Below are 13,905 nucleotides of genomic sequence, written 5' to 3'. Positions count from 1 at the left end.
TTCATTCACTAGCGTACGAGGGTAAAAACATATAAATTTATTAAAATGAAATTAGAAGAATATATTGATAAAAAATTCAACCGAAACATATGACAACTTTAGTTAGATAGTTTCTCTATGCGCGCAACGCGTAATGTCTAGGGTTATGTTTCTGTATGTGTTAGAGCACACATTAGTGCTATGTGTATTTGATACTAATTATATATGTAAATTGAAAGACGGGAAATTGTATTAAATTGTATAGTTTTATGCATTGTTTTTCGTTGTATTAAATATGTAGAAGTACGAAAACAAGTTATCATTAAAGACATTTCTACAAAACTCGATATACGACTCCACGATTATTATTACTAATTATGTTATTTAGGTTATTATGTTATGGAACTTATAAAGTTCTTAAATAGTTGTGTATTTTCGTTATTGAACACAACGATAAATATGCAAACTCATAATATATATATCAGTTTGTGTTAAATGTAAAAAAGAGTGTGCTGGCTAATTATCGTTTGCTGTTAATAAAATCTCTAACTTGTAAGTCATGATTATTACAATGAGCATAACCCTAAGTAAATATCTATATTGATAATTTAGACATGTTTTCTTATGCATGAAATGACCTCTATAATATTTGATCCTTAATTAAGTAGCATAAATATATTTTTTAATATGTATTTTCAATATTGTATTTTAGGAATTACATTTTCTTAACATATGTACTTGTTAGCTGAGATAGTATAATTACCAGTTAATATACAGAACGGTAAAAAAAATGTCATTTGTGAATGATGTTAATATCTACAAAAAAATGGTTTCTCAAGAAATCATACAAAAACCATGTACTATAAATGAAACTTCAGCAGAATTTATGGTTCTACCCAAATGTGAACACTCGGAAGAAACATTGGTAATAAAATAATTAATATTTCAACAAATATATATCTTATATTATTACATATTCTTTGTCTATTTTATACTTTGTATATTTTTATATACTTTTCTACGTACTACATCTTATATATATATATATCTTACATATTTTCAATTTATTTTATTATTAATTATCAATATTATGTATAGATTGTTGGTGAGGAAATAATTGTAGATGAAAACATAGATATTAATCAAATGTCAGAGGAAGTAATTTGTAAACAGAAAGATACTTCTGAATATTTTGAAGAAAGTATGAATACAACAATGTCTGTTGAATATGCGGAAGATGCTATATCATTATCTGGAGAAAATACACCTAGACAAAAGTGGCTTTCAAATGATGTCAATAAGGAAGAATTGTTGGTAAATATTAAATGTTTAAAATTTTATGATAAAAGATCAGAATACATTGAAGTGATAAAAGCAAAATAATGAAATCGGTAAATTCTTCTTTTATTTTAGTATGTTTTGTTAATTAATACGATGTGATAGCTTTCAGAATCAGAGGAAAGTGAAGCAGAAACATATAATAAAGTAATAATTGATGATCAAGATGGAGATGAAGAAACAATAGCCACATTTGTAACTGCCGCTGGTCAACAATTAGCATTATATGCAGTTGAAGATTCAGATGAAATTTTTGCTGTAGCAGTTTATGATGAATCTGGTGAACCACCAACAAATTTTCAATTTCTCATGAAGTATGTATATTTATGCATATATTACATATCAGATACAGTTAATAACAGACGTAATTCAATAATTACGTGTGAAAATAATAAAATGATCATATTTACAGATCAGATGTTGAAAGATTAATAGGAGAAGGCGCAGTTAGAACTGTTAAAAAACCAACACAGATAAAAAGACAATTATTGACTACTGAGTCACCAATATTTTTTCCTAAAAGTGAACCAATAAATGATATGTCAATGGATAATGAAAATAAAATCATGTCAAATGAAAATGAAAGGATACAAGAAAAAGAATATATATTGGAAGAAAATTCAAATTTAATGAAACATTCTAACTTAAATTTAGGTACAAAACGAGTTTCTAACATTATATATGCAACAGATGAAAAACAACCAGATGTAACATATTTAATGATGGATGATTGTTCTGCAAATATAGGTATGTATCTAAAACTAGTAATTATTAAATAATATCTTGATATAACGAAATTTCAAATATTACAAAAATATCTAAATTTTTAACAGATAATTCTGAAGAATATCAGGAAGATGATAAAAGTGATAGTGAACTTGTAGAACAATCAACTGTGCAATACATCTTATTCGAAGGAGACCAATCTGATTCTGAACTAACATTCGATGAAATTCACAAAACTCTTCAAAATTTAAAAGCAAATGCAGCAAAAAAGCAAATGAATAAAAAGATCATTAACAGAGATCAAAATAACTTTGGAAATCTCAAAGAAACGGAATATGAAACTTCAGTGTATCAAAATTCTAATGTGTCTAATAAGATGTCTAATAGTTTAACAAAGAGAAAATTCAATCTGTTAGATAGTCAACAGGAATTATTGGAGACATTAGCAAATTCATCAGCAGATTTAATGCCAAGTAGTACAAATTTAGATATATCAAATGGTTCGATTGAATATACGTCACCCGAGTCGTCACAAATACAGTACAAAACCAAGCGATCCCGGAAACAACAATTAATTTCTGTAAATCGCGAAGATTCTGAAATTATTATACAACCAGCATCTCTTGTAACTGAAGAAGACAATAATGTTAGAAAAAGAGTAAGACGAAATAAAAGAGTAGCTCATTCTAGATATCGTCAAAGAAATACCGACTCGAAAAGAATGAAAAAGGTCAAGCGAAAAGAAGTTGAAATTATTGAAATTGATATTGATGAAGAAGAAAGTATCCTGCAGTCAGAACGGGATGTTGTTGAAATAACTATAGATGATAGTAAAGATAAATATTCTAGCGATAAAGAAAATGAAATTATAATGGTTGGAGATTCTGATGACGAATCTCAACAATCCAATTCAAAAGCAATTTTATTACAATGTCAACATTGTTTAAGAAATTTTAGACAACAAAGAGCTCTAGAAACTCATTTGCGAGTTTGTTCGAAATCACCCTCTAATACAATACGGTTTAATGAACAGAAATTGAAACATGCAAATGGAACGACTGAAGATACTGTTAAAAAACAATACGCTTGTAAAATATGTCAACAAAAATTCGATGTAGTGGTAGCATTAGCCCGTCATGTACGTTCAGAACATTCTCAAAGAAAAAAACGTAGATTTAGTAAACTATCAGTCGAACGACCATCCATAGAAATTAAAGAAAAGAAGGAACACATTGAGCCAAAAAAACAGACTATAATTAAAAAGATTAAAAGGAAAAGAAATCAAAGACCAAAATGCACCTGGGAGGTAAAAAAATTAAGTTGTTCTGATTGTGGAAGGTGGTTTCCCAGTGCTGCTTTATTAAGAGCACATTGTTTACAACATGGAACAAAAAAATCTGGTATGTTATTTTTAATAATTATTTTATTGATATATGTATAATAATTCATTATGAGAACATTAAATAACTGAAAAATATTTATTACAGAACAACAAATACGCAGATGTCAGATATGTAAGAAATTAATTAGATCTAGATTACTTTTTGTACAACATTTGAAGAAACATAGAAATTTACAAAAAAATATAAAATCCGTACCGAATATTCAAAAGAAGCTACACACAACTAGGTCAGTGACAAGTAAAATTACTGCACTCAGAAAACGGGGACGTTCACGAAAACTTTGATCTCTTCAAATATCAACACATGAAATTTGTAGAAATTGGTGATATATGACAGATACTGTTGCTATTTCTTCTAATGTGAAATATGTATAATAATATGTTCATACTTCCAATAAAAATTGGAAATATTTATATGTTCATTAAAGAAATATCTTACAATTACATTAGATACCTAGTTAAATGTATATATCATTTAGATATACCGTGTATATTATGTATAATTTAACTATATACTATAACATTTGCAGCTTAACTTTTACATTGACTAAAAGATTGATTTTACCCAGTTTTTTTGATTACGCAACTCTTTAAGAAACATCAAGTGCCGAAAATTAATTAAATTTAAGCAAAATGTTGAAACATATATTATTATATGAATAAAATGCTTAAGCTAAATTACATAGGTCAGTTTTTCTTCACAAATTTAACCAAGGATGATTTATCATATTTAAACAATATTATTGATTACTGTAAATAAAATAACTGTATTGAAAGTATATATATTCAATTTTATTTGGATCATAGACTCGAATATAGTAAACATGTTTATGCATTTTTTTAACCTTAAGAAAAGCAGAATACCAAAATTTGAGTATTTACTTTGATTACAGATGAATGAAACGTATGAGATTTTCTTATAAAATTAATGTCATAAAGTAATATACATATAAATGTTCATATACACTACTACCCGCTTAATGTACGTTGGTTGGGTTCACGTGGTGAATATTATCTAGAAAGGTGTATCCCAGGAATTGCTTTTTTCAGTACGTTCAGCTCAGTTTGCATTGGGAGCGAGAGTGAGACATATTTACGGTAAATGAACATACTCGCTTTGGAGAAGCAGTCCTAAGAATTGATGAAGGTGATTACAAGAACATTAATCGAGGTAAAATATAAGTGAGTGAATATAAGAATATGTCCAAAATATGGCAAAAAAAGCGAACATTAAGTAGGAATTATTATAATACGAAGATCACTGATGAGTATGGGAGGAATTTAGCCAAAAATACACTTCACAAATTATCACCTCTAGTGATCAAATGATCGAACTATATGCACAGTTCTTCCTACGATGTTTTTGACGGGAAAAATGTGCATATGCATAGCAAGAGGTGAAAATGTATGTTAGTATCAGATCGTACGGAACTGACCAAAAATACGCTCTATTGCGAACTCTTATCACCGATGAATCAATGCTCTTATAGGTTTTGATCGTCATTTTCAATTTTCGTATGAGAGGAATTGTTTTAGATCTATCGATCAATTAACGGAATGAAATTATTATAAAAGTACGCGATTACACAAATTGTTATACAGAAAATTATAAACTTATTGTAGAATTATACAATTCTTATAAACTTACAGATTGAATTGAATAAAATAATTTTATTTTGCAAATGAATAAAATCCTCAAATCCTTTCCAATAAGTTTCCAAAAGTTTAACGAAGTAAGTTATAAAAAACGACGAAAGAGTTTGAGAAAATTGATAAGTTTTGATAAATATTAAGAGAATAAAACAACATAAGAGGTATTTCGAATCTTTTCAAATTCTTGAAAACAGGTAATTTTCTAAGGACATATGAGAATAAAAAATTTATCGGCTAAAATAGCGATTTTGTATCAGGAAAACATGGTAATAGGAAGTGGTACAATTCGAAAATAACATTACATTCCAGAAATTTTTTAGATTATATTTTTGGATTCTTGAAAAAATATTTCGCCAAAATCTCGATTTTATAACAGGAGAATATAATATTATAAGAGGCAGCACTATTTCAATAATACTTGGAATTTGACATCACATCTCGGAATTTTTGAAAACTATTTCGCGATCGTTTGTTATACTATACCTCTTAAAGTTCTTATACTGTATCTGTATACTGTTCTTGTACTGTATAATCATTTCTAATAATCGTTGTTGCCAGTATCCTTATTGTTATTTCTACAATACAAAGGAAAGGAATTTACTTCTAATATTTCATTAAGTCTTCAAGTAATTTTTATATTTTTTTACCCTTATCCTTCGCCGATCGTCAATACGAATTTCCCTTCGTCGTACATATGCACATTTCTTTCACCCAGAGCATCGGAAAAGAAATGTGCATATAGTTTGGGCACTGACCACTAGAGGCTCTTATCCTTAGTTCACATTGCTTGATTGACTTTGTTAATATTACATTAGCGTTCTCCCTTTTCACTTCTGCTGTAATGACATAGATTTTATAAGTATAATGATTTTTAAACAAATAAAAATATCGGATATATTTTATAAAATATACAAAAATTATTGAATAATACTTTTTGAAGTGAATATGACCAGCTAGCCTCTTATAAATATTTTTACAATAGAGTAAAAAATACAAAAGATACTTCTTGAATATTGTTTTATTTGTCTACCGTCTGTATGTTATAGAATCTTTTTATTTCCTCAGAAATGGGAACCGGAGCTCCTGACATTAAATCTCGACCTGTAGTAGTTTTTGGAAATGCTATCACGTTTTTTATATCTTTTGTGTTACAGAGCAAACACATTAAACGGTCCAATCCTAAAAATCCAATTTATTTGTTATGATACTCCATTGTCGGATATAGTTAATATTTGAACTAAAAATAAAATACCTATAGCAATTCCACCATGAGGTGGAGCACCAGATTCTAAAGCATCAAGTACATGCATTAAGTGTGTTTCATCTATATTTAGCATCTTAAATAGTTGTTTTTGTAATTTTGAGTCATGGATTCGTATCGATCCTCCTGCGATCTCGAAACCATTCATAACCAAATCATAATGCAATCCTCTAACCTATAAAAGTATTTCACTTATTAAAATACTATTAAGCTTATTAATTAATTAACATGGGTACCTTCAGTGGATTGTTCATAAGATATTGCATATCATCTGGATGAGGTTGCGTGAATGGATGATGCATAGTTTCTAATGAATTTGTTTTAGTATTAAACGAAAATAAAGGGAAATCAGTGATCCATAATAATTCATTCCTACTAGTAAATATTTCTTGACCTTCACTTTCTAAAAACTTTGTAAATTCAAGACGTACTTTTCCTAATAGTGATTGCTGTAATTTTAAGTTTGATATTAATATATATAACTGCTTGATGTTAATGTATCATTAATAAATGTAGAAAATATAATTAACAGATTAATATTTACCGTGTTTACTTTTTCTCCACAAGCTAAAAACAGTACATCTCCTTTTTTTAAATTTAACTTTTGTTGTACATTTCCATCAATAATATTTGTTATTACTGGCGATTTGTTAGGTATCTTTGTTTGTATTAATTTCACAGAAGGGAAATAAGTACATTGTAGTTCAGATATAGTATCTTTGATAGATTTTGTAAGAAAATCCTAGGGTATACAAAATATGTTATAAATATAAAAATACCAAAAATCAAGGAAAATATAAATAACTTGTAAACATACATGTTTTTGGGAAAAAACTAGAGCATAAACTTCACGGTGTTCATTTTGTTCCATTTTTAAACTTTGTTCTAATACTGAATGATCAATTAATTCCGTCAGTCTACAAAGCTGAAATATTAATACTATTTTTGAAATTATTCTTCGAATTTAAATTAGAAGCATATTTAAATCTTACTTGTTGTGGTATTCGTAAATCTGGTTTGTCTGTACCATATAATTCCATTGCATCCTCGTATTTTATGTGTTTAAAAGGAATAGTTAATTCTCCTGATTCTTGAGGCCAAGAATATGCTAATAAGTTTTCAATTAACATCATTATTCCTTCACAATCAACGAATGACATTTCAATATCCAGCTGTGTAATAACATATCTATGAGTACTAAATGATTTTATATAGGATATATATCTGCAAGTCAAAAATTATACCTGTGTAAATTCAAGTTGTCTATCATGTCTAGGCTTTTCATTCCTGTAACATCTTGCAACTTGAAAATATCTGTCAAAGCCACCAACCATTAATAATTGTTTAAATTGTTGGGGACTCTGTACTAATGAATAAAATTGATCCAAGAGTTTTGTTGGGACTATAAATTCATGTGCTCCCTATGTTAAAAAAAAGAAGGTTTAAATATCTTGGCCATAATGTTTTTAGTACCATTCTGATATACATACTTCAGGAGTATTTTTAAATAATGTTGGAGTTTCAATATCGACAAAATTGCATTCTTTAATTAGGTATTCTCTCATCTTCATTATCACTTCTGAACGTAATCTTAAATTCTTTTGTAATTCAGGATATCTTAATGATATGTATCTATACTTCATTTGTACATTTTCATTTGCCTTATTATAGTCTCTAATAATAAATGGAATATTTAAACTTGCTATGTTTAAAACTTTCAAGGATTTTATTTCTACTTCAATATCTCCAGTTCCCATGCACTTATTGTTTTGACCCTCTGGTCTTTTTAATACTCTACCTTCTATGCTCAATATACTTTCAAAGGTCAAATTCCTAGCCATTTCTTGTAAGTCCTTTCTCTAACATAACAGATAGTTTATTTTTAATATCAATATATATACATATAGTATACTTTATTGGAATTTATATCCTTTAACTCACATGTTCAGGTATAATAAATTGAGTAGAACCATAAGAATCTCTCAATACCAAAAATTTGTTAGCTCTTAAAAATTCTAACCACCCACATAATTGAACATTCTCTCCTACATTTTGTAGTCTTAGTTCACCACATGTATGAGATCTTGAAACAAATTTATTAACTGGTTGCACATTTTCTTTTATTCTTTGTTGTTTACCAGCTAAATTATGTGTATAATTTATACACATTAAAGAATGTTTTGTTATAAGCTAAAAAATTGTATATTAAAATATTTATAAATATTTTCATTTTTATATAAATTAAAATATATTCTATGAACTTAATAAATATTTGCACTCACTTTTTGATGATATAGACGATTCATAAATAAAAAGTTAAAAAATGGCATTTTTGATACGATACAATTACGAAGCATTTTTATAATAAACAAAAATATGCGGTTTATAAATATATATATTGTAATGAAAAATATTTTTTTTTTTCTAAACTTTTTCTACTTTATTTTTATTGTTACATATCCATATAAATATTAGTTTTTGTTGTTTTATATTTGAAAATTAATTATTGAATATACATAGTTTTCATAAAAATACTATGCCTTTTGCGTCTATCAGAAGAAAGTTCACGGGACAAGAGGAGCAGGTAGTAAAATAGCCTATGAAATATATGAAACATAGAGTTAAAGATTTAAAGAAAGTATCTGCTAGATCACAGCGTTCTATGGCTAGTGACAATAGCGTAAGAAATACCGAGTTAGTGAGTAGCAAACGATCGATTTGAAAAGGCTACCTTACAACTTACGACATTAAAAGCTTTACATCTTACATCTATATGACTGTGTTTTTGATAGACTCAATACAATTACTTATTTATACATACATATAAAATAAACACACTTGTTTCACACCTCAATCAAATAAAATCATACAGCAATGTGCAACGATGAGCAAAAGAGGAAAGTATCTACTTATTCGTAGGATAGGTTAAAAGGAATAGGTAGTAGGAAATCTAGTAGAAAGAAAGCTGAGGAACTAGGAACATATAAAGGATATAATTAGGAAAGATATAATTATAAAAGTTCATAAATTAATACCCTTAATTAGTTTTTTTTACTAATAAAAATTTGTTCGATCTATGGATACGTGGCGACCTCCAGCGTGATCAGAAGTAACCAATTAGACTTGCACTATTTGTCTAGTCATCTTTCCCTAGAAACATTGTTTTCATCATCAATCAGTGTTTGGATATATTAAGACAATTACAATACATTAAAGTCTGTACTTACGTTTTCAAGCAATATTTTAATTAAATATAAAAATGAATAAAGAAAGAAAAGCTACAGCAGCAAAAACTATAAAGCAAAAGAATAATGAAAGTAAAGCAACAAGTAGCAAGATGATAACAGTAAACCAACAAAAAGCGAAATCAAATAAACTGTGGACTAATAATGATAAAAAAATATTGTTAGAAGGTTTAAAAAAATATGGGGCCGAAGATGTTGAAGCTATATCAAAAATGTTGCCAAACATGTCTTTTGAAGATATTAGATGGAAAATAGCTGAATATTCTGAAATGGCAGAATATTTATATGAACATGAACTAATAAACAACTGGATGAATTGTGGAATGTTTGAACCTGGGGATAGTCTCATCCCAGAAGCATTATTATTTATACATTTATTTGAAAAGCATCCATCTCCTTCAGAAGCAGAAGGTTTTGATTTCAGGTATATATGAATAGTTTTATTTATTGATAATAAGTTATTGACTTTATAACAGTTTATATATAATATTAATAAACTCTGTTTATTGATAATTGTACGTAATTATTGTAGAGCAATATATAATTTTCTTTATCGCTCAAGTCTGGGACCAGTATCATACTTTGATCTATCACCAAAAGATAGAGATTTACTGTGTATTTTGCTATCAAGACTAGAACGCAAGATATGGCCAAAATGTGAGAAAGATATCTGGGAATATGTTGGTAATACTTACAATAAAAGACATATTAAAAAAGTATATCCAGGAAAAAGGGTCCCAGGTCAACTTTTATAATATCATAGTTATAGTTTTTTTATACATTCATGTGTAATGATAATATTTAATAAATATTAATAATGTGGAGGTGCTTAAAGTTTGGATACATTTTCTGCTGTGATAGAAAAAAATTTTCTTTATTTATATATAACATAAGCAAGTACAAATTTTTATCCAATAGAGTAAATTGATTTATTTTATGTGACAGAAATCTATTGTCTTAAAAATGTATTAAAGATTACCTCATGTAAGTTATATATATAGAATAAAATAAATGTTTATTTTAAGAGATGTTATTTTGTATTGTAAATAATTATAACCCAATGTAATAATATACATTCATCTAATACATATCATAATATAAAATAATTGTTTTGTATCTTTTTGAAGAGAAGTTCTTTGTAATATATCTTTTCCATCTATTTTTAGCTCAATGAATGTATAAATTACATAAGAATGATGATATAGTACATTAAACAATATCATATATATTATTTGTGAAAAATATAAATGCATAATAAATGAAAATTAATCGAATAAAGTGAACAACACACAATAACAACACATCTTTGCACCTTAATATGCATTAATCATAAAGCAAAGTTTGAAGTACATTAACTTGCAATGTGTGATATTTATTTACGCTTTCTAAAGCGTACAATGTATACACGCTTGCACGTATACACTAATCGTAAATGATTACTCTTTTATATGTATCTACATATATTCGTAACATTAGAGAGGTAAAATACAGAATAAAAATAATTTCATTTTAATAATTGCTGTTACACTGTTTTATACAAGTTCAAAATCTTTAGGATGGGCAAGATATTTGAAGATTTTGAACTTTGATAAAAATTTCCTAATTAATAAATAATAATTAATTTTTTAATATTTCCCATGCATCATCTTCAAGTTTTGAATCCCAGTTAGATGCATAATGGTCCGTACTAAAGTTGATTAATACTTCGTCTTTATCTTTTGATTTTCTTGCAACTGGTTTAGGATCTGTTATTTGGTTATTTTGTTTTGTCTCATTACTCCAATCCCATTCACAATTGGAAGAATTTGCAGTTGATACATTGGTTCTAAAATAATTTAAAGTACAATTAATTTATGAAATTGCATTGATTATAATCATTTAAATTTAAAATGCTTATGTTTTATAATAGCTTCACTAGAACTACAATTAACTTACTTGGACTGCGATGTTTTCATTAAAGATGTTTTTTCAGTAGAATGATGCTGGGTTATATCACTATTTTGATAAGTAGTGGAAGAACTTTGATAATGTTCCTTTGAGCTATATTGATTCTGTTCAACTGAATTTGTTCCTCCAATATCACCCCATCCTCTTCTCCCTAAATCTCCAACCTATTGAAAGATATTTAGGAAGTTTAATAACTAATTAGTTTATGGATTTATTGTTTAATTACTTAATTGGCTTAAAGGAATTTAATTATTTAAAGAAAAAATAAAAATTTGCTTGTTCTAATACAATATTAATTACAATTACAATAACATATCAACCAAGAATTAAATTATCTAGTTAATAAGTACTATTAATTATCATTTTAATATACAGCTATGTACCTTAGCAGCTATACTATTAGCTTGAGTTCCAACTTCTTCCCAAAAAGTACCATCGCGTACCTAGCACAAGCAAAATAAGACGGAAACAAAAAATTTAACTGAAAGTAATATATATTTCACTATACATAAACATAATACTAAATACAAAATAAATGATCATTATTAACTTTCTTTTGTCACTAAATTATAATTTAATAATTTCTTTTACAATAAGAAACATAAGACAAATACAAATACAAGTATGCATATATCTATATGCAAATGTAAATAAATAGATATAAATACCTTTTGTATGGCTAACTCTCCAGTTCTAATGGCATTTTCTGTAGCTTTACTTGCTATTTTTGATGCTGATGAAGAAAGTATTGACCAGCCCTAGAAAAGTGAATGTTTACTGCAGATTTCATATACACCAACTGTACATGTTAATTATAATTAGTTATCTTAAGCATAATTACACTTGCTAAAGAGGATACTGCACTGTCAAAAAATTCTTGCGATGAACTCCTGGGTGGTGGATTCATTTGATAACCAAACCCTCCATATTTACCACCTTGACTAGGTGGAATATTACTTTAAAAATATTCATTAACTTTTATATTATTTATATTTTATATATATTAATTACTGTATTACATATTTTATTATAGTTATAAAACTAAAAATAATAAAATAAAATAATAATAATAATAATAATATTGATATAAAAAGTAAAACTTACTCTGGACGATTAGCATTTTCATTTTGTTTTCTTGCAAAAAAGGCTTCTGTCTGAGACTTACAACTATTTGAATTAAAATTTTGATAAGAATTTAATGTATCACTTTGATATGAGGAATAATCTTGTTGATTTTCTGAACACATTGAAGATTGAAAATCCTTAGCTGTGGAGGTAGTTGGATTCCAGCTTTCTCCACGTGCCAATGTTGCAATCTAATTATTTATGTAACATAATATTCCATGTTGTTTATTTTTTTAAAAAGACATTAAACATGAGTAAAGTTATGTTTCACATACCATCACATTTACTTAAATAATGTATAGACTAATTTAAATAATTATTTCAAGGATATAAAATTATACATAACATCTAATTATACATAATGTAATTAAGAAAAGTTTGGAAAAGTTTAAGAAAAGAATTGTTCATGCATTATAGTAAAAAGCACAAAATGTTATGATTAAAAGCAATATATTATATTTACCTTATCTCTATATAATGCTGCTGCTTTAGTATTATACTTTTGTGTTATTGACATATTATCGTTCCAATCCGGTTGTGATTCAAAAAATTCACGAGCATTCTTGTTTCCACCAATTCTCATTTTTTCTAACTCTGAGTCTTTCCACTTATCCATGGAAATGGATCTGACAAATGACAAATGAACACCAAGTCCTCTGTGTTTGCCTGAACATTCTAGACAAATCCATATACCATATGTGACAGAAACCCATTGAGGATTGTGAGTTCCACATTCAAAGCATTTCTGCAAAATAATAAAATTCAATTAACATATGGAATATTATGAAGAAAATAAAATTAATGAATTACATTGTTCTCATCTTTTGGCTTAAGCCCACTTAGGATTCTTCGAGTTCGTGGACTAGCCATTATCTCCAATCTCTGAAACTCAAATAAAAAATCGAATCCAATATTTAATTTTTAAATTAAAAGTCCACCATACTATACTTGTCGTTAATCCCTTGACGGTAGTAATCCCAATTTGTCATAGACGAATAAGCGAATAAAAAAACCAATTCCGATATATATCAATTACTTGATATGTATTTTAAATTTTATCATATGAGTAAAATAATAAATATATCATTTATATACAACCAAATTGAACATAATGTCATAAAGTTTATGGAACTGATCATTTCATTGGATATTTCATCTCATATGAGAGGAGAGTACCAACAAAGCAATGGGCAATGACTAAAAATTCAAGTACGCGTGTTTCTAAAATA

The 13,905-nt window shown here is 27.3% G+C and overlaps 4 protein-coding genes and 1 long non-coding RNA gene across 9 annotated transcripts; 2 read left to right on the top strand and 3 right to left on the bottom strand.

Annotated features, from left to right (window-relative positions):
• Positions 1 to 147: 147 nt before the first annotated feature.
• Positions 148 to 3,986, top strand: LOC100743652. 2 transcript variants are annotated; one of them, XM_012394928.3, is made up of 8 exons: positions 148 to 282; positions 368 to 531; positions 692 to 904; positions 1,078 to 1,293; positions 1,423 to 1,631; positions 1,730 to 2,064; positions 2,151 to 3,443; positions 3,531 to 3,730. In XM_012394928.3, exons 3-8 carry the CDS (start codon positions 770 to 772, stop codon positions 3,728 to 3,730), a joined length of 2,388 nt encoding a protein of 795 aa, XP_012250351.1. In that variant the 5' UTR covers positions 148 to 282; positions 368 to 531; positions 692 to 769. The 2 variants fall into 2 exon arrangements, with proteins under 2 accessions (XP_012250351.1, XP_024220490.1); XM_024364722.2 differs by having other exon boundaries at positions 249 to 531; positions 3,531 to 3,986.
• Positions 3,987 to 4,215: 229 nt separating this feature from the next.
• LOC117151183 lies at positions 4,216 to 4,937 on the bottom strand. Its single transcript, XR_004460921.1, has 2 exons — positions 4,758 to 4,937; positions 4,216 to 4,576 (listed from the first exon to the last, which is right to left on the bottom strand). It is a non-coding gene; the product is annotated as an uncharacterized LOC117151183 (long non-coding RNA).
• An 808-nt stretch (positions 4,938 to 5,745) lies between these two features.
• On the bottom strand, positions 5,746 to 8,746 carry LOC100747917 (aspartate--tRNA ligase, mitochondrial). Of its 3 annotated transcripts, none has more exons than XM_012394930.3 (11): positions 8,642 to 8,746; positions 8,301 to 8,549; positions 7,850 to 8,218; positions 7,604 to 7,780; positions 7,352 to 7,531; positions 7,177 to 7,284; positions 6,904 to 7,101; positions 6,596 to 6,808; positions 6,351 to 6,534; positions 6,129 to 6,277; positions 5,746 to 5,934 (listed from the first exon to the last, which is right to left on the bottom strand). In XM_012394930.3, exons 1-11 carry the CDS (start codon positions 8,714 to 8,716, stop codon positions 5,926 to 5,928), a joined length of 1,911 nt encoding a protein of 636 aa, XP_012250353.1. In that variant the 5' UTR covers positions 8,717 to 8,746; the 3' UTR covers positions 5,746 to 5,925. The 3 variants fall into 3 exon arrangements, 2 of the variants coding, with proteins under 2 accessions (XP_012250353.1, XP_012250354.1); XM_012394931.3 differs by having other exon boundaries at positions 5,746 to 5,931; XR_004460920.1 differs by having other exon boundaries at positions 5,747 to 5,934; positions 6,030 to 6,277.
• Positions 8,747 to 9,025: 279 nt separating this feature from the next.
• Positions 9,026 to 10,426, top strand: LOC100743535. Its single transcript, XM_003486210.4, has 2 exons — positions 9,026 to 10,028; positions 10,137 to 10,426. The coding sequence occupies exons 1-2, from the start codon at positions 9,619 to 9,621 to the stop codon at positions 10,357 to 10,359; spliced, it is 633 nt and encodes a 210-aa protein (XP_003486258.1). The 5' UTR covers positions 9,026 to 9,618; the 3' UTR covers positions 10,360 to 10,426.
• Positions 10,427 to 10,846: 420 nt separating this feature from the next.
• On the bottom strand, positions 10,847 to 13,894 carry LOC100743416 (ADP-ribosylation factor GTPase-activating protein 1). 2 transcript variants are annotated; one of them, XM_012394935.2, is made up of 8 exons: positions 13,487 to 13,894; positions 13,140 to 13,421; positions 12,656 to 12,867; positions 12,393 to 12,507; positions 12,220 to 12,309; positions 11,935 to 11,994; positions 11,540 to 11,715; positions 10,847 to 11,429 (listed from the first exon to the last, which is right to left on the bottom strand). In XM_012394935.2, the coding sequence occupies exons 1-8, from the start codon at positions 13,544 to 13,546 to the stop codon at positions 11,222 to 11,224; spliced, it is 1,203 nt and encodes a 400-aa protein (XP_012250358.1). In that variant the 5' UTR covers positions 13,547 to 13,894; the 3' UTR covers positions 10,847 to 11,221. The 2 variants fall into 2 exon arrangements, with proteins under 2 accessions (XP_012250358.1, XP_024220494.1); XM_024364726.2 differs by lacking the exon at positions 11,935 to 11,994.
• Positions 13,895 to 13,905: the final 11 nt, after the last annotated feature.

This window comes from Bombus impatiens, unplaced genomic scaffold (genome assembly GCF_000188095.3).
Source record: "Bombus impatiens unplaced genomic scaffold, BIMP_2.2 scf_0102, whole genome shotgun sequence".
In the NCBI taxonomy this organism is placed as follows: Eukaryota; Metazoa; Arthropoda; class Insecta; order Hymenoptera; family Apidae; genus Bombus; species Bombus impatiens.
The sequence above is the reverse complement of the archived record's forward strand: the minus strand, read 5'-3'. Positions and strand labels throughout refer to the sequence as shown.

What these genes read in the sequence shown, in the direction of transcription:
- LOC100743652 (XM_024364722.2), top strand. Translation starts at nt 770, where the DNA reads ATGTCATTTGTGAATGATGTTAATATCTACAAAAAAATGGTTTCTCAA. An exon ending in TCAATAAGGAAGAATTGTTG is followed by an intron (nt 1,294 to 1,422) that starts GTAAATATTAAA and finishes ACGATGTGATAG; the next exon opens with CTTTCAGAATCAGAGGAAAG. An exon ending in TGATTGTTCTGCAAATATAG is followed by an intron (nt 2,065 to 2,150) that starts GTATGTATCTAA and finishes AATTTTTAACAG; the next exon opens with ATAATTCTGAAGAATATCAG.
- LOC100747917 (XM_012394930.3), bottom strand. Translation starts at nt 8,716, where the DNA reads ATGCTTCGTAATTGTATCGTATCAAAAATGCCATTTTTTAACTTTTTA. An exon ending in AATTTATTATACCTGAACAT is followed by an intron (nt 8,219 to 8,300) that starts GTGAGTTAAAGG and finishes CTGTTATGTTAG; the next exon opens with AGAAAGGACTTACAAGAAAT. An exon ending in TCATGGTGGAATTGCTATAG is followed by an intron (nt 6,278 to 6,350) that starts GTATTTTATTTT and finishes TTGGATTTTTAG; the next exon opens with GATTGGACCGTTTAATGTGT.
- LOC100743535 (XM_003486210.4), top strand. Translation starts at nt 9,619, where the DNA reads ATGAATAAAGAAAGAAAAGCTACAGCAGCAAAAACTATAAAGCAAAAG. An exon ending in GCAGAAGGTTTTGATTTCAG is followed by an intron (nt 10,029 to 10,136) that starts GTATATATGAAT and finishes TAATTATTGTAG; the next exon opens with AGCAATATATAATTTTCTTT.
- LOC100743416 (XM_012394935.2), bottom strand. Translation starts at nt 13,546, where the DNA reads ATGGCTAGTCCACGAACTCGAAGAATCCTAAGTGGGCTTAAGCCAAAA. An exon ending in AGCCAAAAGATGAGAACAAT is followed by an intron (nt 13,422 to 13,486) that starts GTAATTCATTAA and finishes ATTATTTTGCAG; the next exon opens with AAATGCTTTGAATGTGGAAC. An exon ending in ATGAAAACATCGCAGTCCAA is followed by an intron (nt 11,430 to 11,539) that starts GTAAGTTAATTG and finishes AAATTATTTTAG; the next exon opens with AACCAATGTATCAACTGCAA.